Source organism: Cervus canadensis, chromosome X, assembly GCF_019320065.1.
Source record: "Cervus canadensis isolate Bull #8, Minnesota chromosome X, ASM1932006v1, whole genome shotgun sequence".
NCBI classification, from domain to species: domain Eukaryota; kingdom Metazoa; phylum Chordata; class Mammalia; order Artiodactyla; family Cervidae; genus Cervus; species Cervus canadensis.
Window position 1 is genome coordinate 27,303,376 of NC_057419.1, and position 26,985 is coordinate 27,330,360.

The window sequence follows — 26,985 nt, forward strand, 5'->3', positions numbered from 1 at the left end:
TTAATATAGCATTTTGATATTCTTGTGGTCATTAAAACTAAAAGAGGAATTTTGGTTCAGTTACTGTAATTCCTTTTCTGTAGCCAAAAAAGGCTATTTTTAAAAGGCAGTAATTGATTAATTCTAAATGTGTCAGATTACACATTGTCCTTGTTTATTAAGTTTATCTGTCTGAATCCATGGTATTAGTGCATCAGCTAGACTTTTTTTTTTCTCTCTTTGCAGATGCGTATGAAACCGCCAAGATGCTTTGTGAACAGTATTATCTGGTAGCTCCAGAGCTGGAAGTTGAAGAATTCAATGGTAAAAGAAAAATAATTTTAACCTTAAATACAAATGAGCTGACAAAAACACTGACTCTACCTGAGCTATATTTCACTGAGATCCTCAAATTGTGTTGCTTTTTCATCTTTTAAGTGTTCTTAAAACCCTTTCTGTGTCTTTGGTCAATGAGATTTTATACAGTAATCTATGAAAACCCCCAAGTTTTGGAATAGAAGTAATCAAGGTAGAAGATGCACAAAGATATAAACACACAGTTCTCAAAATAACAGATGCCAACAGTCATTAAACATATGGGAGGGTGTTTAATAATCAAAAAAGTACAAAGGAAAACAGAAATGATATTTTTGTCAGTGATTAAAACATTTTAATGCTTTGAGTTGATGCCCAGAAAATTACCTTTCCCCAACACTTACATATTTCTGGTGTAAGTTTAAGTTGGTATAGCCTTTCTTTAACAAAAGGTTAACAGTGTTCTATCTCTTCGCCTAGTACATTAAATTAATAATGGTTATATTCTTTGGTCCAGTAAATAAACTTCAGAAAATTTATTATGAGAACATAGAGATTGCACAGATCTGTGTATAAGAATGCTGATCTCAGTGGGTTTTTTAAAAAGTAATTTTATTTATTTATTTATGGTTGCACTGGGTCATCTTTGCTGCCCAGGTTTCTCTAGTTGTGGTGAGTGGAGGCTAGTCTCTAGTTGTGATGTGTGGACTTCTCACTGCAGTGGCTTCTCTTGTGGAGCACAGGCTCCAGGGCACGGGGGTTTGGTAGTTGCAGCTCTCGGACTCTAGAGGGCAGGCTCAAAAGTTGTGGTGCATGGGCTTAGTTGCTCCGGGGCATGTCGGAGCTTCCTGCACCAGGGATCAAACCTGTGTCTCCTTCATTGACAGGTGGATTCTTTACCACTGAACCACCAGGGAAACCCCACAGTGATTTTCTTCTAGAGAAAAATTAGAAAACAACCCAAGTTTTCCACAGTTGCTGCTGCTGCTGCTAAGTCGCTCTGTCGTGTCCGACTCTGTGCGACCCCATAGATGGCAGCCCACCAGGCTCCCCTGTCCCTGGGATTCTCCAGGCAAGAACACTGGAGTGGGTTGCCATTTCCCTCTCCAATGCATAAAAGTGAAAAGTGAAAGTGAAGTCGCTCAGTCGTGTCCGACTCTTCGCGACCCCATGGACTGCAGCCTACCAGGCTCCTCTGCCCATGGGATTTTCCAGGCAAGAGTATTGGAGTGGTTTCCACAGTAAAGGTTATTAAATTAATTCTGGTATACTCATAAGATAGAATACTATGCAGCCATTCAGAATAATGCTTTATAGAATATTTAATGTTTAAGAAAAGTTGTAAACATAGGCTATAAAAGTCGGGTGGAGAGGGAGGTGGGAGAGAGGATCGGGATGGGAAATACGTGTAACTCTATGGCTGATTCATATCAATGTATGACAAAACCCACTGAAATGTTGTGAAGTAATTAGCCTCCAACTAATTGAAAAAAAAAGTTTGCTATTGTGCAGGTTCATTGGATAATATGTCAAAGGATTTATACCACCATAATACAAATAGCAGCTCCCTGGATAGTGGCATTTTAGCTAGTTTTTATATTAGTTGTATGAAACTATATTTACATGTAAATTTTTTTATTTATAAGTTATGAAAGAGACATGCTTATCATAAAAATACAAACATAAATGTAGAATAAGAAGTAAAAGTCCCCACTACTCTGTCTCCAATACAGTTTTGTTTTTTACATGAATGAGTCTAAAACCATACATGTTCTTTAACTTATGTATTTCACTTCACCTTAAAGATCTTGGCATGTATTTCTGTCTTTTAGAGATTGTCCATGGTATAAGTGTTAGTCAAGTAAGTGTTAGCTGTCCAGTCGTGCCCGACTCTTTGTGACCCCATGGACTGCAGCCCACCAGGCTCTTCTGTCCTTGAGATTTTCCGAGCAAGGATACTGGAGTGGGTTAATTTATGTAATCATTTTTCTGTTGGATGGGCATCTAGGATTTCTAATTTTCCCATGCTCCATATGATGGGGCATGAAGAGGGGTGTGTGTGTGGGGGGGGTGGGTGTGTATTTGGAGGGTGAGAAAACATATGAATGTATGGAAGTATTTCTGTGGGTTACATTCTTAGAAGCAGAGAGACTGAGTCTTAGGGTATGGGTTCTTAGGCTCTGCATTAAAGATAAACCAAAAATATTCCCTCTCAAAAATATTCCAAAAATCTATTTCTCTTATAATGAGTTCAAAATGTGAAGACTTCAGGCTGGCATGACAGGACCCCTGCCCCAATATTCTACTGGGAGATAGAGAATCAAAGCTGCTTGCAAAGTCTGTTGGGTTCTCTGAAAAGAGTTGTGCCCCTATTTTACCGAAATATACCTCTAGGACCAAGTAGATTTTGCTTGAATATTTCTGAGAAGCAACTTTATTTCTCCCTACTGGCTAGGTGGAACCTGACCTCACCATCCAGATTTCTATTCGTCAGACGTGGAACTTGCACTCACCGGTAGTAATTAATTGCTCGTTGGCATGAGTGCCAGCCTCACTCGCTTGGTCTTGCTGATGCCTGGTGCCAACCAGGTCAGCGCATTCCTTCTCTGTCTCTCTGGGCAGTCCACCCCACCAAAAGAGAAGCTTTCCAAGCGTTTTTGGCACCATCTTGTGCGTGATTTTTGAAGCCCCTTCTGCCATCACTAAGAGAAACGAATGCTGGTGGTTACAGGTAGCCTCTAGTTGCCTGTGGCTTTGGGTGGTGTAGTTAGGATTTCTACCTGTTATTTCTTGAGTGCCAAAGCTCTTCACGAGTGCAGTTCAGGACTGCATTGGAGCTCTCACAAGCTTCATCATAGAGACAGCAGGTCAGAGGTCGGTCATGAATACCTTAAGCAGACACTGGGGCTTTGTAGCACTCTTTCCCAGCTAGGAATCGGATCCAGAGTTTGTGGATTCATTTTCAGAGCCCGTGTGAACTAGCATAGCACCTTCTTCAGGACGCTCCCATTTCCCAACCCCGCTGGGTCCACCGGGTCCCTTGAACAATCGTCAGTGATGGCACTCACTGCCCTCTGCTCTGCACTTCAGAGGAGTAAGGCTGCCATTAACCCTCAAAGAACAATTTGTTGCTACCTGAGAATGTTAAGTTCTGTTAGTTTGACCCCTCATCTCATTTTCTGACTATTTGGTTTTTTTTCTTTGCCCATTGTAGCCCCCTGAGAAAGGAGTAAATAGGCTTATGCAGAACATAGTGTGTGAACACCATCAGTATTTACAGTCATCACTAGCAATTTATATATGGGGGGACTAGCTGTGGTAATCTTCCTTTTTTTTCCTTTTAGTAACACATTTCAAGAAACATGAAAAATAAGACTTTTACTTACCTTACATCAGGTTTCAAATGTTACTGGTTAGTTACCCACAGCAACCCATGTGGTTGCTCCAAAGACAGGTGGCTATTCCACTGTGCTTTTTCTCGTTTCCATGTTCTCTTGCTCTTTTGGCAACTGCCAAAACATGAAGTAAGTAAACCTTTTTACTTACCTTTTTTTTTTAATTAATTAATTTATTTATTTTTTCAGTGGGTTTTATCATACATTGACATGAATCAGAGGGGGGATCGGGATGGGGAATACGTGTAAATTTACTTACCTTTTTTGCATTCATATGGTAAAGCAGCATGGCTGAGAGGAAAGACATGAAGTTTGTAGCCAGCCCGGGGGGTGGAAATCTGTATCCTGACACTTAGGAGACAAGTCACTTCACCTCTGACACTCAGCTGTGAGCTCTCCTTGTGAGGTGATGGAAGGATAAATTTTCTAAGTCCTCAAATAGAGCATAAGCATGTGCTAGAAATGTCATAAAGGCTGGCTACTGGAAGTCAAGGTTGACTTGGGAAAGATAAGACTTCTGATTACCACACTGGCATTTTTTTCACGTTTTCTAGGTTAGTCTGTCTTGTCAAGAGGTTGATTCATAGCTTTAGGTTTTGTTGGAAAAGTAAAAATTTCCATTCATGCTGTGTGTATTTTGTTATAAGAGGGTTCACAGAAAAAGTATGCATCTATCCTGGGATCTTTGACCTATGTCTCGTTTCCTCATATTGGATACTTATGTGGATATTTTTAGTTAGGTGCTTCTACACAAGAATTGAAAAAGCCCTTGCTGTAGCTGTGTGACACTGTTGAGGTTAATTTTTTAGTAATGGTAATAACCAACATTTATTTATTGATGGCTTACTGTGTGGCAGGCTCTGGGTAAACTAGTTTATCACTGTCATTTCGTTTAATCCTTACATTAACCCAATGAGATATGAGAAATAATTTTATTTATTTTCTTTAAAACTTTTAAATTTTATGTTGGCATATAGCTGATTAGCAATGTTGTGATAGTTTTAGGTGAACAGCAAAGGGAGTCAGCCATACATATACATGTATCTGTTCTCTCCCAAATTCCCCTCTCATCAGGCCGCCACATAATGTTGAGCAAAGTTCCCTGTGCTAAGAGTAAGTCCTTGTTGGTTATCCATTTTAAGTATAGCTGTGTGTACCTGTGCATCCCTCACTGTCCATTCCCCCAACCCTCCATCCTTGTATTGTGCCCATTATAGAAATGGAATGCTGGAGGCCCAAATGCATTGAATTCATATTAACATATACCTCTTCCTTGGTGTCTGCAGAGGATTGGTTCTAGGACCTCTCCCCAACTGCCTGTGAATTCCAAAATCTATGGATGCTCAAGTCTTTTATATGAATTGGCATAGTACAGTCAGCCCTCTATATCCAATTCTTCTGCATCCCTGGGTTCAACCAATCACAGGTCAAGTTTCTCTTAAATGAATTTTTTTTCTGCTTAGTCTTTTTTTTTTCATTCTTATAGAAGAACTATCTGAAAATTAAATTCTTTATATCCAACATAGAGTTCTGTTGGCATATATTAAATGTCTTTTCAACTAATGATGTTTGGAGCAGTGACTATACAAATAGAGACTTCATTATTTCTTGAGTCTTGAGCGTGAAAAATCTGGGCCACTTTTTCCATTGATTTTTAAAAATGCTCCTTTAGATGAAAATTCACATTCCATTTATGCCTTATTTTAGAAAGCCCGCAGACATCTATTAAGGGTCCACTCTGTCAAGCCCCTGGCTAGGCCCAGGATTAGGGAAGAGCTATGAACCAAAAGACTTGACATGGTTTAAAAAAGAAGGAAAGATATCTAAACTATGATGTTCTTGAAGAAAAGTACAAGTAATTGAGCAAGCCCTCAGATGGCTCCTACAGAATGCTGGTTGAAAAAAAGCTATCGAAAGTATTTTAATTTCCCTGAGATTTGGAGTGAAGAGGTTGACCTCGGAAGACTGTTTATATAACTAATCATGCCTTCTGGTACAAGAGGGACCAAGCGTTCAGTGTGTTCCTGGGGCTTCATTAAAAAGACCACAGGGAATACAAACAGCAACAGCCGAGAACCCAGGGGGACTCATCGGTCGGTCCTTGATCCTGCCTCCAGCCAAAGGGTAACCAGGTAGAAGCACACTGGCTGATTGACAGGACAGAGCAGAGGAAGCCACAGAGGAGGAGGCTGCGGCAGAAATGGCACCGGATGGTCCTGGAGGGGTGCTGGGGGCAGAGCTGGGAGGGGCCAGGGACTGGAGTGGGACATCAGAAGATGGCATAAATGGAGATCCGGTCTAAGGTGGGGTAAGGATGGGTACTAGGAGCAGCTTGACTCTGGCTCTGCTCTCCTGCTGACAGCCACTAGCATTTTCCCTGGGGCAAACAGTGAAAATAGTTTCTTCCAGAACAACCTGGGAAAAACTAGGGCTGTTCGTGTAACTTTTCCCAAAGTAAGCCCTCTCCATTCAAACATTTGGGGGAACCTCCAGTCAGAGGCTGGCTGGGTGTCTGCTCATCCTAAAGCCAGTGGAAGTCTTGACGAGGCACTCAGAGCTTCAAGTCAGCCTTCCCGCTTAGTGGCGAGCTGCCAGGGGAAGTCAACACCAACTCCCTCAAATGAATAACCCAGTTCCTCATTCTTCAACAAGAATATTACAACCAAGGTATATCAGACTTTGGGCAAAATACCAGCAGCATGAATGAAAACCTGACTTGGCATTGAACTTCTCAGCTGCATTGTCCTGATCAGAAGACCCCCCTGCCTTTCTAAATGCCAAAAGAAAATGATTTCAAACCCGAATGGTGTACCTAGTTAAACCTCCAATCAAGTGAATCAGAGGTATAAAGATGGAGAAATGTGTCTCCCATGAATAGCTTTCTGAGGTAGGTTATGTGACTTACCAAATGGTGTGTATAATGTAGATATAAGAAATAGCAGACAACATTCTAGAACTTCAGTCAAAAACAGTTGAAGTGATGGCTGTGCAGCATGTTTGGAAAGCAGTCTGTTACATCTCTTGTCCAGTTACCCAAGAGGAGGAGGAGTTAAAAACTCTAGGAAATACATCAAGCTGTATCAGAAATACACGGTGCAAACATTTGGCAACCTAAAAAGGTATCATGATTTTGAGCAGTTGGAAGTGGATAAAGTGAATCCATTTCATCTTAAGCCTGAGAACATTCCCCTTCCATTGATGCATGACTCATGACACATTGGACTTATAGGGAAGGAGCCGTCATTCTGGTACATTCCTGTGGCCACGCTGAAGTGAGCAATATTTATCTGGTTATGTTACCAACATATATACTTTTTACAGGAAACCCACTTTATTTTTTTTTTTTAATTTTTATTGAAACAGTTGCTGTTGTGTGAGTTTCAACTGATTCTGTTATATATGTGTGTATATTCTTTTTCAGATTATTTTCCATTATAGCTTATAAAATATTGAGTGTACCTCCCTGTGCTGTAGAGTAGTTACTTGTTGGTTATCTGTTTTATATATAGTAGTGTGTATATGTTAATCCCAAACTCCTAATCTATCCCTCCTTACCCACTTTCCCCTTTGGTAACCATAAGTTTGCTTTTTTATTTTCCATATTGCATATATCATAAGTTTGTTTTCTATGTCTGTGAGTCTCTTTCTGTTTTATAAGTAAGTTCATTGATATCATTTTTTTAGAGTCCACAAATCAGTGATATCATATGATATTTGTCTTGCTCTGACTTCACTTAGTATGAAAATCTCTAGTTGCATTCATGTTGTGGCAAATGGCATTGTTGCATCCTTTTTTCTGGCTGAATAGCATTCCATTGGATGTATGTACTGTATCTTCATTATCTGTTCATGGACATTTAGGTTTCCATTTCTTGGCTACTGTAAATAGTGCTGCTGTGAGCATAGGGGTTCTTGCATCTTTTCTAATTACAGCTTTTTAAAAAGAGCCTGTAGACAAAGTACCTAAGAGTTCATTAGGGTTACAAAATAGAATGGAAAAAACATGAACCGAAAGACTGAAGCATATGTAGTATTGAAGCTGCCTCTGTGTGCAGACTGATGGGAAAAGGGTGCAGCAACTTTTACTTTTCTTCTTTTAAAAATTTAAAAAATCATTAGTATAGTAGTCCTACCTTTTCCACAGGGGATACATTCCAAGACCCTCAGTGGATGCCTGAAGCCACAGATGGTACCAAACCCTGTTTATATACTTTGTTTTTTTCTATACATCCACACCTATAATAAAATTTTAACTTAAAATTAGGCACAGAAAGAGATTAACAACAATAACTGATAATAAAAGTTATAACAATATACTACAATATAAGTTATGTGAATGTGGTCTGTCTTTCTCAAAATGTAGAAATGTACAGAGTACATTTAACTAAGTATGTACCATACTCTACAGCCATGTGATACTTTTGCAATTTGAGGTGTGACAGCAAAACTATTATAACAGATTTCTTTTTCCCCTCTCCTTATTAAGTAGAGAACTTTCACCTTTTCACATAAAGGAAGCACTTCTCAACTTCTCTCGTCACGAGGGTTCAGTTGAGTAATGTATCTGCAAGCTCTTTGTAAACTGCTCAGACGCAAACAAATGCTCACTCTCCTTTATATTACTGTTAATTACTTGCTTTAGTAGAGGAAGTAGTTATGTTGAAATCATAACATTTCTACTTGAGAAAGTTTATGCAGTGTGGATCTCTTAATGATTCCGGGTCACGAGGGAAGAGGAAAGCCTAAATCGTCCAGTATCTCCTCTCGAGCCTATGCTGGGATTCGGGGTTTCACAGATTTTCCTCAGAACGTCTCTGACACAAGGAGAAAGGACTGTAGGTCTTTGGTGGTTGGTCTGCTAGCTGCTGGTAGCATGCCCTGTTTGTCATAGTTTAACAGAACTTAATGTTCCTATTTCATCCGTTTCTCCAAGAGGATGTGCCCCCTTTGCTCTGTGGTTTCACATCCCCCTGGCTGACCACTGGGGTCACTGGTGGTGGTGGAGGGTAGCCCCCATTTTGAGAAATACCAAGAGATACTTGAGGGCTTCTATGGCGACTCAGTGATAAAGAGTCTGCCTGCCAATGCAGGAGACACAAGAACCACAGGTTCAATCCTTGGGTTGGGAAGATCCCCTGGAGGAGGGCATGGCAACCTACTCCAGTATTCTTGCTTGGGAAATCCCATGGACAGAAGAACCTGGCCGGCTACACCCCATGGGGTTGCCAAGAGTCGAACATGACTGAGTGACTAAGCATGCACCATGCAGGGGATGTTTGGATGCCCTTACGTAATGCTCAGAGCATTAGGACATAAGTAATGATATTCCAGTTTTGCTCAACTTAAGTTCCAAAGAGAAAAATTTGCCTGAGGTCATATAGCTGGTAAGTGTCAAGGAGCGGAATTTCATCCCACCTTTCGAGTTGGAAGCCTCCATTAACTTTTTGTAGCGTTCTTTTTTATGTACTTAGAAGTAAGAATGCAACAACATTCTTGACTTTCTTCTAGTCTTGGTCCTTACTCATTGATGGTTTTGTCTCTATTTTCAGCCAAAGCTCCAAACAAACCTATTCAGGTAGTTTATGTGCCCTCACACCTCTTTCACATGCTCTTTGAGTTGTTCAAGGTAAGTGGAATTTGAAAATACGGAAAGAAGTCTTCATTTTAAATTACTTTGATTCAGGACATATTGGATTCATTAGATTAGCATAAGAAAAAGGTTTTGCATAACCATTTTAAAAATTCTATTTCTGATATCCTGTGGGTTTTATAATTTGTACACTGAGATGAAAAATTTCTGTGTACACTATAGTTTCCGTGAATATTGGTACATATTGATTTTGAAGCTTAATTGTACCATTGTGACTTTATGTAAAATCCATACTCTTTTTTCTTTAGATATGAGCTTAGAGATGCTTTTTAGTTTCCAACCTGGCAAAAGCTTGATGAGTGATAGCCAGATCAAAATAAAAACATGTTTACACCTCTTTTATGTTTCTGAGTGTTAACCATGTTGATGCATTAGCAATTGTTCCAGTCCTGAAAGATATGTTAACACCCTTATGCAATTGAGTCATTTTAGAAAATTCAGAAGCTCTGGTAGAGGCAGAGGGGAAAGATGTGGAAGGGCTGGACCAAAAAGGACCCCCCCACGGACACGTTAAAAAAATAGAAAAAAAAGAGACTCTACAACCTAAAGTGTTGCTTTTATTAATCTGTAGCTAATGGCATGTAAGTAGCAGTATTATAATACAAGCACAAGGCATTTGAGTAAAATTCCATTTCTTCCAATGTGTAAAACCCTAAACTGAACACCAGAAAAATCAGTTATGCTGATTTGCTTCCCCAAATTATAATGTAACTAATGTGACACTTAAAGGTTGAGATGGGCATTCAATTGTGAACTTGTTCTTCAAAAGCTGTGGCTTTTTCAGAATTTCTTTTCACTTGACATTTCTTTGACTTTTTTTCCCCAGCCAAATGATTTATTTTTGTGGGAAGCCAAATCCTCTCAGGTTTTCCACCTTCTTTAGAGGAAGAGTGCTCTGTAAATGCAGACTGATAATCGAATTTAAAGTGCGTCAGTGAGCCTTTACAGCCTCACTACACGTAATAAAAACATCTCTCTTGGTTAAAAGTTGAATAATTTAAATAGTCTAAAGCAAAAACAAAAAGAAAAGAAGGAAAGAAAAATAAGCATTTAGTAAGGTGGATGAGACTGAAATGAGATGAAACAACAAAGCATCAGAAAATTTTTCCTTGATCTGAACACGTGTTTAGTTCTTTAGAGGAAGAAAAAAGTGCCATAGAAATCCAACTAATATTTGCCCCACAAAAGAATTGTTGTGTATTGGTAACTTTTTGCTAATTTCTTTAAAGTAGTAGTTTGTGAATTGGTGTCACACTAAAAAAAGGCTCTGTGATTTCAGAACTCAATGAGAGCAACAGTTGAACTATATGAAGATAGAAAAGAGGGCTACCCAGCTGTTAAAACCCTGGTTACTCTGGGTAAAGAAGACTTATCCATTAAGGTAACTGCTTTATTTGTACATACATTTGAATATCAGTTAGTTTCATGGTGTGTAGACATTGAAGAATCAAGGGGAAGGAAAGAGAACTGACACTGAGTGTCTTTTTTATGGCTGAGTAATATTCTGTTGTATATATGTACCACATCTTTTTTATCCATTCATCTGTCAATGGACATCTAGGTTGCTTCCGTGTCCTGGCTATTGCAAATAGTGCCGCTATGAACATTAGGGTACATGTGTCATTTTCTCTTACGGTTTTCTCAGGGTATATGCCCAGCAGTGGGATTTCTGGTTCATATGGTAGTTTTATTTCCTAGTTTTTTAAGGAGTCTTCATACTGTTCTCCATACTGGCTGTATCAATTTACATTCTCACCATCAGTGCAATAGGGCTTTTCTCCACATCTCCAACATTCATTGTTTGATGATGGCCATTCTGACTGGTGTGAGATGGTAATCTCATTGTAGTTTTGATTTGCATTTCTCTAATAATTAGTGATATTGAGCATCTTTTCATGTGTCTATTGGCCTCTTTGGAGTTATGTCCTCTTTGGAGTTATCTGTTTAGGTCTTCTGCCCATTTTTTTTTAATTGAAGGATAATTGCTTTACAGAATTTTGTGGTTTTCTGTCATACATCAACAAGAATCAGCCATAGGTACACCAATGTCCCCCTTCCTCCTGAAGTTCCCTCCCATCTGCCTTCACATCCCACCCTTCTAGATTGTCACAGAGCCCCTGTTTGAGTTCCCTGAGTCACACAGCAAATTGCCATTGGCTATCTATTTTACACATGGTATTGTAAGTTTTCATGTTCCTCTGTCCGTACATCTCATCCTCTCCCTCCTTCCCTTCCCCGTGTCCATAGGTCTGTTCTCTATGTCTGTTTCTTCATTGCTGCCCTGAAAATAAATTCATCAGTACCGTTTTTTTAGATTCCATATATATGTGTCAGTATGTGATATTTATATTTCTTTTCTGACTTACTTCACTCTGTATAATAGGCTCTAGGTTTTCGCATCAGGTGGCCAAAGTATTGGGGTTTCAGCTTCAGCATCAGTCCTTCCAATAAATATTCAGGACTGATTTCTTTTAGAATGGACTGGTTGGATCTCCTTGCAGTCCAAGGGACTCTCAAGAGTCTTCTCCAGCACCACAGTTCAAAAGCATCAGTTATTCAGCACTCAGCTTTCTTTATAGTCCAACTCTCACGTCCATACGTGACTACTGGAAAAACCATAGCTTTGACTAGATGGACCTTTGTCGGCAAAGTAATGTTTCTGCTTTTTAATACGCCGTCTAGGTTGGTCATAGCTTTTCTTCTGAGGAGCAAGTGTCTTTTGATTTCATGGCTACAGTCACCATCTGCAGTGATTTTGGTGCCCCCAAAATTAAAGTCTGTCACTGTTTCCATTGTTTCCCCATCTATTTGCCACCATGATCTTGGTTTTCTGAATGTTGAGTTTTAAGCCAACTTTTTTCACTCTCCTCTTTCACTTTATTCCTAGCTTTTTAAGGAAGCTCCATACTGTCTTCCATAGTGACTGTATCAGTTTATATTCCCACCAGCAATGCAAGAGGGTTCCCTTTTCTCCACACCCTCTCTAGCATTTATTGTTTGTAGACTTTTTGATGATGGCTATTCTGACTGGTGTGAGGTGGTATCTCATTGTAGTTTTGATTTGCATTTCTCTAATAATGAGTGGTGTTGAGCATCTTTTCATGTGTTTGCTAGCCATCTGTATGTCTTCTTTGGAGAAATGTCTTTTTAGGTCTTTTCCCCACTTTTTGATTGGGCTGTTTTTCTGGTATTGAGTTGTATGAGCTGCTTGTATGTTTTGGAAATTAATTTTGTCAGTTGTTTCATTTGCTGCTATTTTCTCCCATTCTGAGGGTTGTCCTTTCACCTTGTTTGTAGTTTTCCTTTGCTGTTTCTGCCAGTTTTTGATTAAGTTCTTTGTTTTTCAGATATTGAGCTGTACGAGCTGCTTATATATTTTGGAGATTAATCCTTTGTCAGTTGTTTTGTTTGAAATTATTTTCTCCCACTCTGAGGGTTGTCTTTTAATCTTGTTTATTGTTTTCTTTGCTGGGCAAAAGGTTCTAAGTTTCATGAGGTCCCATTTGTTTCTTTTTATTCTCGGAGCTGGGTCAAAGAGGATCTTGCTGTGATTTATGTCAAATCTTGCTGTGTTTTCCTCTAAGAGCTTTACAGCTTCTGGCCATATATTTAAGTCTTGAATCCATTTCGAGTGTATTTTTTGTATGATGTTAGGAAGTGTTCTAGTTTCATTTTTTTCCATGTAGGGGTCCAGTTTTCCCAGTGGCAGTTACTGAAGAGACTTGTCTTTTCTCCATCGTGTATTCTTGTCTCCTTTGTCAAAGATAAGGTGCCCATAGGTATGCGGGTTTATCTCTAGACTTTGTGTCTTGTTCCATTGGTTTGTATTTCTGTTTCTGTGCCAGTACTGTACTGTTTTGAGGACTAGCTTTGTGGTATAGTCTGGAAAGTTGATTCCTCCAGCGCCATTTTTCTTTCTTCAAGATTGCTTTGGCTATTCAGGGTCTTTTGTGTTTCCATATGAATTGTGAAATATTTTTGTTCTAGTTCTTTGAAAAATACCATTGGAGTTTCATAGGAATTGCATTGAATCTGTAGATTGCTTTGGGTAGTATAGTCATTTTCACAGTATTGTTTCTTCCAATCCAAGAACATGGTATATCTCTCCGTCTGTTTGTGTCGTCTTTGATTTCTTTCATCTGTGTCTTACGGTTTTCTGCATACAGGTCTTTTTTCTCTTTAGGTTTACTCCTAAGTATTTTATTCTTTTTGCTGTAGTGGTGAATGGAATTGTTTCCTTAATTTCTCTTTCCAATTTTTCATTGTTAGCTGATAGGAATAGAAATGATCTCTGTGTATTAATTTTATATCCTGTGAGTTTACTATATTAATTGATCAGCTCTGGTAATTTTCTGGTGGCATCTTTAGGGTTTTCTATGTATGGTATCATGTCATCCGCAAACAGTGAGAGTTTTACTTCTCCTTTTTCGATCTGGATTCCTTTTCTTTTTCTTCTCTGCTTGCCATGGTTAGGACTTCCAAAACTATGTTGAATAATAGTGGCAAGAGTGGGCACCCTTGTCTTGTTCCTGATCTTAAAGGAGATGCTCTCAGTTTTTTTTTACCATTGAGAGAAATGTTTGCTGTGGGTTTGTCATATATGGCCTTCATTGTGTTGAGATGTACTGTGCTGTGCTTAGTCGTTCAGTCGTGTCCAACTCTTTCTGACCTCATGGACTGTAGCCTGCCAGGCTCCTCTGTCCATGGGGATTCTCCAGGCAAGAACATTGGAGTGGGTTGCCATGGCCTCCTCCAGGGGATTTTCTCAACCCAGGGATCGAACCCAGGTCTCCTGCGTTACAGGCAGATTCTTTACCATCTGAGCTACCATGGAAGCCAATTATGTTGAGATAGATTCTTTCTATGCCTCCTTTCTGGAGAGTTTTTATCATAAATGAGTATTGAATTTTATCAAAGAGTTTCTCTGCATTTACTGAGATGATCATATGGTTTTCATATTTCAGTTTATTAATATTGTATATCACATTGATTCACAAACGTTGAAGAATCCTTGCATCCCTGGGATAAAGCCCATGTGATCATGATATATGATCCCTTTAATGTGTTATTGGGTTCTGTTTGTTAGAATTTTGTTGAGAATTTTTGCATCTATGTTCATCATTGATATTGGCCTGTGGTTTTGGTATCAGGATGATGGTGGCCTTGTAGAATGAGTTTGGGAGTTTTTATTTGTAAGTACTACATTAGATCCTTGGCTTAAATTACCTTGTTTAAACTTCATTAGAACCCCATTTTTAGGGAGCTGATCAAGATCTCAAACCCAAGTCTATTGGATGCTAACCCCAGTTGCCCACCTCCTTTGTTTTATACTATTCACAAAGGGGCCATATTTCTTTGGGGGTTGAAGCCCTTGCACAGTTTAGAGTAATCTGGCATGTACTTTATGTAATGAACTCCTTGCCACCTGCTAAGTATATTGATGATGACTTTTTCTTCTTTTAATGTTTTTGTACATTACAGATAAGTGACCTAGGTGGTGGGGTTCCACTCCGAAAAATAGATCGCCTTTTTAACTACATGTATTCAACTGCTCCGAGACCTAGCCTGGAGCCTACCCGAGCCGCCCCGTTGGTAAGCCTCTCAAGCTGTTGCTGGAGGAAGGACCATTAACACGAGAAGGGACAGGGCGGGCTGTTTCCCCAAGGGTGTTGCATTAGCCTTGTTGAATTTGAATGTTTTCCACCTGGTTTGAAGGAGGGGGAGTTTTATGCTACTGCTACTTTCTTTATGACTCTTGGCCTCAGATTTCTTCTCTAATTTGTGTGTAAAAAACACTCAGAGCTGAGTGCCTACCTTCCCAATGGAGAGAAAAGCATCATGGTTAAGACTGCTGCCAGAGCACCGTTTACCACCTGGCGCTCCCCTTGGCGGGGGTGGAAGTTTAATAGCAGGTGAACGGGGAACAGCACCGGATGTCGGGCGCTGCATACCTCTGAGGCTTGGATCAGCCAGGGCCTTTGAACTTCCCCCGCCAAATTTGTTTATATAATTAAATGTTAAATTATGAACACATTACATTTTTTACATGAAATAACATAAGCAGGAAACATATAGGTTGTGTATGCATTTTCAGAGCCTTTTCTGTCTCACTGTGGAAATAATCTTCAGCTCTATTAAGGCAGTGAGGAAAGCCTCTTGTTACCATGGCAGCATTTAGATCCTGGTAGGGCCACACTTTCTTCCCCCGCTGAGTGTTTCTAATTGACAAACAACAATTGAACCCTTTGTCATTAAACACAGCAACATAGCTATCATTCTGTGAAATAGTTCAGGGTGTACATTTTCATTTTCAAGACTTACCTGCCTGATAAGCACATAAGATTATGTTTTATTTGTATGAATAAAATCCAACACTCAGCATCATTTATTCAAGACAGAGTTTGTTAACACAGCATATTGAAAACAGAGAGGAAGTCGTTTATATAGGATTCAAGAAAATATTTGAGAGATCAGTTTCGAAACCCATCACCTTGACTAGTTTCTGGTACCTACTTAAACAGATGTCAAAAGGAAAACAAAATGCCACAAGCAAATCTAGAGCCTTCACCAGTTGTTTAAAAGGAATACGGATCATCTCTTCCAGGTCTCAAAATAGCATCTTTGAGGACAGCTGTGATATCATTTTTTTTTCCATGAAACTGAGCAATTGAAATAAGAGTTTTAAAAAGTGTGCATCCAACCTCACATATTATAGATGAGGAAATGAGGTGACCTGTTTGCCCAAGGTCATTGAGCTCTTGATGGTCAAGCCAGCACTGGCCATATCTGTCTGCATTCTTTCCAGTGTGCTATGTGGCTCTACTTTTGAAGAAATGTTTCCACTAGCATGTCTCCCAGTTAGCTGTCCTCAGCCTGTAAGCAGGCATGTGGGTGTGTACTACTAGGAAATGTAATTTCATCATCAAATACCTTACTGTGTTACAGCCCTGTGCTGTGACACACGCATTTCCTTTTTGGAAATGTCATCCCAGCCAACTCCTATTGATCCTTTGACACCCTGGGAAAACTTTCCAGAACCTGACCAAATCTGAGGTAGAGGCCCCTCCTTTGCATTCCATGGGACCCTGGGCTGCCCCATCTCCTCACACTTATGACTGCATCGGGCTCAGGTGTTCTCAGCTATTCCCTGGTAGCCCTGGGAGCCGGCTCCGGGCCTTGCTGGACTGGAGGAGGCAGGTTTCCTCAGCCTCTTCCAGAGTCCGCTGATTTCTTTGCTGTTGGTGACCTCAGTCACCATTTCGGCTGTCTCGTCTTTGCTCCTGGCTGTGTTCTGCCTGTCCTGCAGCCCTTCCATGGTGGTGCACTCTATCACACCCAACCCTTGAGTTAGGCCCTAACCCCAAGGAGGGAATCTAGGAAAGCTGTAAGAAAGCAGTTGAAAGCTGCAGAACTTAGTAAAATTACTGCTGTGTGGTAGCCGTCATAGCAGCTTGCATTTCTTTCATTCTGCTGTGTCTTAGACACTGTCCCAAGACTTTACACTCCTTAAATATCATTTAATTCTTACAGCAGCTCTTAGGTAAGCTTTTTATTACATTTTTCGGATGAGAAAACAGTCTTAGGTTGAGAAAACTGCTAGTTGCACAAAAAGTGGATTTCACCTGTCTGAACCTAAAGCCCACCCAACCACTGGTGTGTGTTTGCCCACTGCCTCCTTCACTAACCTGTCGGTGGACTTAATCAGAGGGGCCAAAGCTTGAGGAACAACCCCTTCCTCTCCAACCCAGAGTTTTTGAAATTAGTCTCAATTGTTCTTATTCTTGTCAATATCGGAGACTTCCCCCCGCCCCCAACAACCTGTTACAGTCAGGGTTCTGTGACACAGATACAGGAGAGTACTGGCATTGCTTTCTTGTCTCTAAAAGTATATGGACGACCACGTGTCAGAATACTGTAGTGTTCCCACGGCTGTGGGGAGTAGCCCTTAGGAGATCACTTTCTTTTCATTGTGTTAGCCTTGGTACTGGTAGGTTTCAACTCCTGTGCTACTCAATTGAATGTTCACTATAAAGAGCAAAGAAATCAGTTAGTAGAACTCTGGAATGATGTGGTTTAGTTGAGTTTCCAGTTCAAATTCCACTTGATTTGGGATTTGTTTTTAAACAATGCTAAATAATTGCTTTAAAACATTCAAAAAGCATTAGTCTCCTGGGAGAAGGAATTGCAACCCACTCACTACAGTATTCTTACCTGGGAAATCCCATGGACAGAGGAGCCTGATGGGCTATAGTCCCATGGGACTGCAAGAGAGTTAGACTTGACTTAGTGACTAAATGACAACAACATGGATTTGTCAGTTTCTATTATAAGAAGCTAAATAATTAAAAGCATTGTTTGTGATGTTTAAAAAAAAAGCATTAGCAAAACAGGAGTGTTTCTATTCTTTTCCAAACATGTGAAAAATATTTTTGGATGATGAAAATAGATTGTTTGCCATAGATGAGTCTATGTACGTCATAGTATGGGTTAGGTCAATGTATTTGCTTTAAATATGAATCAAGAATTGATTCTGATCTTTCAGATGGTCCTCAGTCTCAACATGTTAGCATTTTGTGCCTTTCTCAGTGTATTTTCTTTTCTCAATAGGCTGGATTTGGTTATGGCTTGCCAATTTCTCGTCTGTATGCTAGATATTTTCAAGGAGATCTAAAACTCTATTCTATGGAAGGCGTGGGTACTGATGCTGTCATTTATTTAAAGGTACTGCATTTTATTTCTGTTACAGGAAAGCATCTTTACTTTTTAAAGCTGTAAGTTCTAATAACTAAAGCACCCCAATGTTCATTGCAGCACTGTTTATAATAGCCAGGACATGGAAGCAACCTACATGTCTAAGAACTAAAGCAGATTAGCACTGTATCATCATCTCATATTATATATATGAATATATGAATAATCATATATATATGATTTTATATATATATATACATGAATCCTTATATTCAACTAGGATTTACTTCACTTTTACATGAAAACCAAGTTATGACCTACCCTTAATTTTATGCTCAGAGCAAAATAGGAAATATGGAGGTATGAAAATTTAAATACTGATTTTTAAAAACCTTAATTCTAAGTTGTGATTTTTTTAAAATTTGCATATCCATTAAAAGGACTCATTTAAAAGACAGATTTTCATAAACTGAAGTCTTTTATTTTAGAAACTGGCTGGCTTAACGTTGCAAGATTTCAGTGCTTATGTTTACCTAAAAGTCTGTTCAGATAACAAAGTTCTCTGTAATACAAGTTTTTTCATTCAGTGGTGGTATCAAGCTTTTATTTACTTCTAAACTCTAGAATATCACAACAAATTGTGGAAAATTCTGAAAGAGATGGGCATACCAGACCACCTGATCTGCCTCTTGAGAAATCTGTATGCAGGTCAGGAAGCAACAGTTAGAATTGGACATGGAACAACAGACTGGTTCCAAATCAGGAGAGGAGTATGTCAAGGGTGTATATTGTCACCCTGCTTATTTAACTTATATGCAGGGTACATCATGAGAAATGCCGGGCTGGATGAAGCACAAGCTGGAATCAAGATTGCTGGGAGAAATATCAATAACCTCAGATATGCAGATGACACCACCCTTATGGCAGAAGGCGAAGAAGAACTAAAGAGCCTCTTGATGAAAGTGAAAGAGGAGAGTGAAAAAGTTGGCTTAAAGCTCAACATTCAGAAAACTAAGATCATGGCATCCGGTCCCATCACTTCATGACAAATAGATGGGGAAACAATGGAAACAGTGGCAGACTTTATTTTGGGGGGCTCCAAAATCACTGCAGATGTTGATTGCAGCCATGAAATTAAAAGACATACTCCTTGGAAGGAAAGTTATGACCAACCTAGACAACATATTAAAAAGCAGAGACGTTACTTTGCCAACAAAGGTCCATCTAGTCAAGGCTATGGTTTTTCCAGTGGTCATGTATGGATGTGAGAGTTGGACTGTAAAGAAAGCTGAGCGCCAAAGAATTTATGCTTTTGAACTGTGGTGTTGGAGAAGACTCTTGAGAGTCCCTTGGACTGCAAGGAGATCCAACCAGTCCAGCCTAAAGGAAATCAGTCCTTGAATATTCAGTGGAAGGACTGATGCTGAAGCTGAAACTCCCATACTTTGACCACCTGATGCGAAGAACTGACTCATTTGAAAAGACCCTGTTGCTGGGAAAGATTGAGGGCAGGAGGAGAAGGGGACAACAGAGGATGAGATGGTTAGATGGCATCACTGACTCAATGGACATGAGTTTGAGCAAGCTCTGGGAGTTGGTGATGGACATGAAAGCTTGGCGTGCTGCAGTCCATGGGGTCACAAAGAGTCAGACACGACTGAGCGACTGAACTGAACTGAAACTCTAGAATATTTGGAGTACTTTTTGATTATGTAATAGGGGCACATTGTATGAAATTTTAAAGCTGTGAAAGGGAAAACTGTCTCCCATTACTGGCCCAGAGCCACTGGGTTCTCTTTTCTGGGGTGACCATGGGTACCAGCTTCATGTGAATCCTCTTAGAAGTTGATTCTGTATTGATAAACATATGGAGAGATAATCGAATTTTTTTCACACCAGTGATTATTTTAGCACTTTGCTTTTTTTTACTTTCCAATATATCTTGGAGATACTGCCATATCAGTTCACATAGAACTGGCTCATCCTTTTTTTTTTTTGCATGCATTTTTTTTCTATTAAGTAATGTAGACAGAATTTGTCCCTTTTTATAAAAGGAAAGTAGAAATTTATCTTTGGGTAATATAAATGATGACCACAGAGATTATATTTTTAATGTAATATAATACAGTACAGAAGTGAAAGTCTTATTTGCTTAGTCATGTCAGACTCTTTGCAACCCCATGGTCTGTATCCCACCAGCCTCCTCTGTCCATGGGATTCTCCAGGCAAGAATACTGGAGTGGGTTGCCATTTCCTTCTCCATGGCTCATCCTTTTAACAGCTGTGTAGTGTTTTATATGTTATATCATAAAATAACCCTTTATTTGGGGTGTTTATCTTATATGCCAATATATAGAAATGATATGCTATTTGATATCACTTTATGAGCTTATATTTATAAATCTACTGTGAAACTTTGTTTCTTCAGGGCCCTCTGGGAGAGCATTTACCCAGTGGACAATAGTGTTTGGTCTAAGACGATTGGATATCTTTATCAGTATTAACTGAACGAAGCTGATTTTTGTTCTCATCATGTTTACTGGTTTTTCATGAGTGAATGTTTTTATTCCTTTAAAAAAAGCTTTAATTTCAACCTGTCCAGTCTAAGTAAAATGCTAAAATGTAACTTTAGTATACCTCCACATTAAGGTGTCTGATGCTTTATATAGTAAAATTTGAGTTAGTATTTCACATGAGCAAGATGACACTGTAGACCTCTGGTATACATTTTTGTTTCTCTTCTTAGGCCCTTTCAAGTGAATCATTTGAGAGACTTCCTGTTTTTAACAAGTCCGCATGGCGCCATTACAAGAGCACAGCTGAAGCTGACGATTGGAGCAATCCCAGCAGTGAGCCCCGGGATGCTTCCAAATACAAGGCAAAACAGTAATTGATTACTTTCCTTTCTATTACAAAATATCTGATTTTTCCTCAGAGTCTACCAGCCAGCCGACTGATATTTTCAGCCACATCTTTGTGGTTTTGCCACTGGAAAAGCAAAGTGATCCTTAAAGAAAGATGGGAGTATTTTTTCACCCCAGACAGGAAGGATAGCAAGAACTGGGTCACCAGAGTAGCCATTTCAGTAGAGGACCTGATGTTCTGGGAGTCCTTGCCCTGTGTAGGTGTTAAAAGCAGTAAGCAGGGTCTGTATCCTGCCACGAATCTTATTTAAAAAGTAATTCAGTTTGTCATCATCCATAGAATTGACAGAAGAATGTTTAGAGAAAGTCTGTAGATGTATTGAAACCAGAAAAATAAAAAAAATTATCAATCAAGGTAAACAGTGGGTTTATCCATATAACCATTTATTATTATTCAGCCCTTAAAAGGAATAAAGTTGTGACATGCTACAGTATAGATAAACCTTGAAGTCATTATGGTAAGTGAAATAATCCAGACCCCGAAGGACAGATACTGTATGCTTCAACTTATGTAAGGCACCTGAAGAAAGTAGAATGGTGGTTGCCATGGTTGGGGAGTAAGGGAAAAGCAAATTTAGTGTTTAATGAGGACAGTTTCATTGGAGAAAGATGCAAAAGTTCTGGAGATGGATGGTGGTACAACACTGTAAGTGTACTGAATGCTGCTGAGCTGTACACTTAATAAAACATTTTTTTCCATCTTAACCAGAGGGTAAACTTTACATATAGTTTACCACAATAAAAAAAAAATGAAGAAAATGATCAATCACAGAATAACAAGTTTTAATACTTTGTGGTAATAACGACAATAAATAATCCAGTCTTTGGTTTCCAGTTTTCTTTCTTCTGACGACCTTTAAACTCCAACTCTACTAGCAACAGTAAGGGTTCTGCTTATTTGTTTAATTTAAAGTAATGTTTTAGTAATCAAAAAGCAGTATATGTACACTGTTAAAAAATACAAATAAGCAAAAAAAGAGAAACTCTTGTATTCTCATAACCCAGAGATTACCATTCTTAGAGCTTTATCTCTGTCCTTCTAGGTATTTTACTATTTGTATGTATATATGTATATGTATATTTTTTCCCCAATGAGATCATACTCTTCATACTGTTGTGCAGCCTAGTTTTATTTCTTTTAACCATCTCCATCTTTCCGTGTCATTATATTTTCATCATGAAAGTTCCCCTGATTTGTCCCAAAGACAGATTGATTCCAGTACCACATAACACATCTGAGTAGGTCTCTAGATTTGAACGTAGAACAATTTTTTGTTATTGAAAGACCATACCAGTTGTCCTGCAAAAATGTCCCACCTTGATTTGTTTGATTTTTTTTCTTTGAAACCCTGGCTCGCCTGTAAACTGGAAGTTCATCTGAAGGCTCATTGGAGCATTTTTTTTGCTAGAATATTTCATAAATATGGATGCAGAATTGCACTCTGAGACCCATGCAGTTCGGTTGATCCAGTGTTAGTAATGTTAAGACTGCCCATAATTCAGATGGTGACTGTCTGGTCCCTCCACGATGTGGTTAATTTTCCCTTCTCAATCAGAAAGTGATCTGCATAGTGTTACTTTGGCACCATACAACCATCACTTAGGGGTTATTAAGACCAGTTGAAAAACTTGGCCTGGATTAGTAATTTTGTTAATGTTTATAAAATGAAGAGTTTTTTTTGTTAGTGTCATTCCTTTGACAATTAGCTGACATTCTCCTATCAAGTTTTTTCTCATCATCTAAGGTCATTTAGGTACCTTCTGAAGTATAGTTCCTCCTGGCAAGGCAGGATAGGCATTTAAATCTTGCTTTTAAATTGCAAATTTTCCAGTACGATGTTGAGTTAGAAACCACCTTAAATGGTGAGTTTCAGGCTTCCTTTTTTTAAAGTAGTATTATGGATGTTGTAGATTTTTATTGCTTTGTTGGTGTATTTTGGTCAATATTTAACATATATATAAAAAGTGTACAGATATAAAGTTTGTAACGTGATGAATTTTACATCTGTATCTCCAGGACCTGAAAAGGCCACTTTCTAGTCACACTCTTCTCCTTTTTCCCTCCCCACCATGTAACCATTACTCCAACTCTATCACCTATCACTATATCTGACTCTCTTCTCTTCTTGAATTTAAAATAAATGGAACGTACAGTGCATGCTCTTTTTGTGTCTGGCCCTCTTCTCTGTGAGGTTCACCCTGTCACTGCATGTAGTGGCCATCTTTTTGATGCTAAAATTGGCACACCTTTGGCCATTGGAAGCTATTTCAAGCCAGATCCTTTATGTTCCATTGGTGAAATCCTGTTGGTCTTTGAAAGTTTCCTTGCTTTCTGGCCCAAGAGGATGTCCTAAGTTCATCTCATATTAAGACTCCTGTTTACTTTTAGTGGGTATTAGAGACCCTAATCTGGGAGCTGGAGGTATACATGACATCTTTTCTAGTCTTCTTTTCTGGACAGACCTATAAAACATGATTTAAGATATATAAGTTCATGTTGATTTTTGATTCTCTTTTGACATTGTAATATTCCTCCCTAATCTATTTTAATTGTATATATTTCCTCTTACCCTGAAAACCTTGATTCCTAACACAGTGCAACAGACAGGTATTTGTAGGCAAATAGAGTTTATATAGCTTTGTGACTTTGTACCATTACAGTAGCATTGGTCTTTTCCGATGAAGGATGTAAACGGTTATTTATATTGCTACTTTTTTTCCTCTGGAAGTATTGTGATGGGCCTCTGTGCAGTGTTGCTGCACTGGTCACTCACCTCAAATGATGAAATTTAGAGGAGTTTGTTTTGTGCACGTGAGTGTGAGCATGCACACAGGTGTGTGTACACACATATACACACCATACCTGGCCAAGGTTAAGCTAAATCAGCTTGAAACACCTGGCTCAAATTCCCTTGATTCCATTTTCAGTTCGTGTAAGTCAAGTAGTATATTGGGCATCAGTATGAACAGTTAATTCCAGCAATGGCTCTGGTAGGGGGAATTATTTGGGTAGCACAGGAAACGGTCTTTATGAACATTAAGGTCCATTTGGATTGTAAAAAGATGGCTTTAGTTGAATATTGTTTTAAAGCCCATTTAAATAGTTTAGCAGGTTGTATACTGTAATCTAGTATGAGTCTTAATTTCTTTTTTATAAAGGATGATACATTATTATTTAGGGGAAATTTTATTTATTTATTTATTGATCATGCTGGGCAGCATGCAACATCTTAGTTCCCTGACTAGGGATCAAACCCACACCCCCTGCATTGAGAGCACATAGTCTTAACCATTGGACCACCAAGGAAGTCCCAGAGTCTTCATTTCTGATATCTTATTAGGCAAACAAATGTTAGCAGAAAGCAGTTTTTAAGATTCTAAAATGGCTACCCTGACGCTGAAAATTGTTCACTTAACAGAAATAGGATAATTTGTGGCAACCTTGGGGAAGTATTTAGTAGTTATAGTAAATTCATTAGGTGAACAAGAAATGCTAAGAAAATTTATTTTCTAAGCAGATAACTTTATTGAGATTTAATTCACATACCATAAAAGTCTTCTTTGAAAGCATACAACTCAGTGTTTTTTAGTAAATTCCCAGGGTGGTATGTTCCTCACCACTGTCTGATTTTAGACCATATTCACCATCCTCCAAAGGAACCCCAGGCCCATCTGCAGTGGTTCCTCATTTCTAAGCAGGTTTTTCACTGAGAGGAAAGAACTGCTTTAGTGTATATATGTCATTAAGTGCCAATTCTTTTTCTGTAGTAACTATAGAGAATAATTCTGAGATAAGACACGGGTTTTTGAATTGTCACTGTAACTAAATGCTTTGAGTACATCTCAGTTACAATAGAGAAGGTTGTCCTCATAAACTCACTGGGGCTGTCCCCATTATTTTCTTTGTAGGGACAAGATGAAGACTAACAGAACTTTGTAAAGAACTGAATGCTTCAGTCCTCTCCATGAAGAAAAGATGGCCTTCTGCAAGTCACCCGGAAAGAACTCCGTTCCTCCACCAACTCTGAATGTGGCGCTATAGATAATCCAGTGCTTGAATGTGTATTTTTCTCCATATAAGCTGGACTTTTTCCACGGAAGTTTCCTGTAGCTACTTCATATCTTCCACTAAAGTAGTAACTTGAGTCATTTTTCAGAGTACATTGCTGTGGTTTGGTTGGCGCCTGTCGTAAGGGGACGCAGAGCCTTATTAGTGCCTGTGCCCTCATACCTCCGTCTTCTGTATCATAGACTGTCTACAGTCTCCCCAGATGTCCCACCTCCCTCCCCATTCCAGATACAGCCGATCTCTACTGCTGCTCTTTGTGACCAAATACCATATTTGTCCCAAACCACCAACTAAGGCCTTGGGGAGTCTGGAATTTGAAGACATCAGATGAGCATGTCTTGATATTTCGGTCCCAGAGCCCTTCCTCTCTATTATGCATCCCTCTTCACTCTCTGCTTTGGATTCTGGCCTTCTTCCATCTGACCAGATCATTGTGAGCTGTAGGTACTCTCATGTTAGATCTCCCTCTTGGGTGCATTGATTTCATTTTGAAATTCATTTGTATACTTCCATTCTGTTAATTAAAGTGTTCCAAAAGTTGTCTTGGAATTTTTCACTTAGCTGCCTGGTTTCAAAGATCTTAAGTGAAAAACTAACTTCAAGTCATTATCAAGTTTGTAAAGAGTGGGAAGTGGAGTTTTTATGCTCATGTCACAATTTTACCACTGAATACGGTCCTTTTGTCACATCATATTCCTTTGCAGTTTTCTAAGTCCCTGTGTGATGCACTCTACTAGGTGTAAAATAGTCCATCGAAGGGAAAAGTTCTTTCTAGTTTATTTGGAACATGCCCCAGGTCGTCATCGTTTATATTCTCATGACATTTAGCCCGCTTTAGAATTGTGTCATGTTTACCCTTAGAAACACAAGCTATCTGAGAGTCTGGATTTAAAATCCACAACTTAAACAGCTTTGCAGGGTGTGTTTCTCTTCACTAATATTTTTCATATATTTATCATCTACTTTGACTTCTGCCCTCTTTTAACATCCATATAAATGTTTCTCCCACTCAGTGGTGAAGTGTTGAGTCCACTGATTTAAAAGCTGTCACTGATAAAGTATTCCTCCTCCTCTAGACATATGACAGGACTAACCCTCTTTTCGCCACTGCCATCTCAGTAGGCTTTTCCCCTGGATGGAGCCGTGTTCTGACCCACTGCACGCGCATGGAGGACTGCTCTGTTCTCTTTGTTCCACTGAAGCTAATACTCTTTCATTACATTACCTGAGCTCATGGTGATTCCTTTGTCTTTCGGAAGACCTCATCTCTTCCATCCTTAGAAGGCTCTCGTCAAGGAACTCATAATCTAGTCAGGTAAGAAAAAGACCAGTGTTACTTCCAACATACAAGTAATGAGATGGTCTGCATCGAGGCCTGTTTTTTGAAGGTCGAGTCAGTGTCTTGGGAATGAGGCTGTTCCATGTGATATAAAGATGTTAAAAAAATGGCCTTCGAGTTTAAAGACCCCAGCTTGCCTATAAATGTCAGCTCGTCTCTCAGCCTCTTCCTTGGCCTTCCTTTCCAGCCACAGCCCTTTACACTTCTATGTGATACACTGGAGGGGATCACATTCCTCTCTTTTCTGGTCTTTTTTGAAACTGAAGATGTCTTTCAGTATTTTAATGACTTCATTGATAGTCCTTTGCTGATGTACGTTGGCTTAACCGTCTTGACTCCAGGACAGTCTTGCCTCTCCTGTCTTGGTTTTCTTTTTCTGTTTTTAATTGTGTCTTTGTTTTCTGAATTAAGAAATTAACTTTGCTTCCAAAGCAACCATAAGAAGAGTTTCAGGAACGTCTTGCATTCACACAGTTCAGCCACCCTAAGAATTCATTTCTCCTTTCTGTTTACTGTGCTTTGTCTCTAGGTATCTGGTCACCTTTCTACATGTTGTAATATACATAGACATGAACCGTTTTTCAGCTAAATTTGTTTAGTTCTCCCAATTCCCCTGCACTTCC

General features: G+C 39.2%; 1 protein-coding gene across 3 annotated transcripts in view; it reads left to right on the forward strand.

Moving 5' to 3' along the window:
• Positions 1-25,563, forward strand: part of PDK3 (pyruvate dehydrogenase kinase 3) — a 79,617-nt gene extending 54,054 nt beyond the window's left edge. For 2 of the 3 annotated variants that reach the window (XM_043458675.1, XM_043458677.1), the window contains 7 exons: positions 226-303; positions 9,239-9,315; positions 10,619-10,720; positions 14,821-14,931; positions 17,947-18,060; positions 20,777-20,916; positions 24,864-25,563. In XM_043458675.1, coding sequence (XP_043314610.1) covers positions 226-303; positions 9,239-9,315; positions 10,619-10,720; positions 14,821-14,931; positions 17,947-18,060; positions 20,777-20,916; positions 24,864-24,894 — 653 coding nt within the window. In that variant the 3' untranslated portion in view covers positions 24,895-25,563. The remainder of the gene's footprint in view (positions 1-225; positions 304-9,238; positions 9,316-10,618; positions 10,721-14,820; positions 14,932-17,946; positions 18,061-20,776; positions 20,917-24,863) is intronic. The other variant, XM_043458676.1, reaches the window with a different exon arrangement.
• Positions 25,564-26,985: the final 1,422 nt, after the last annotated feature.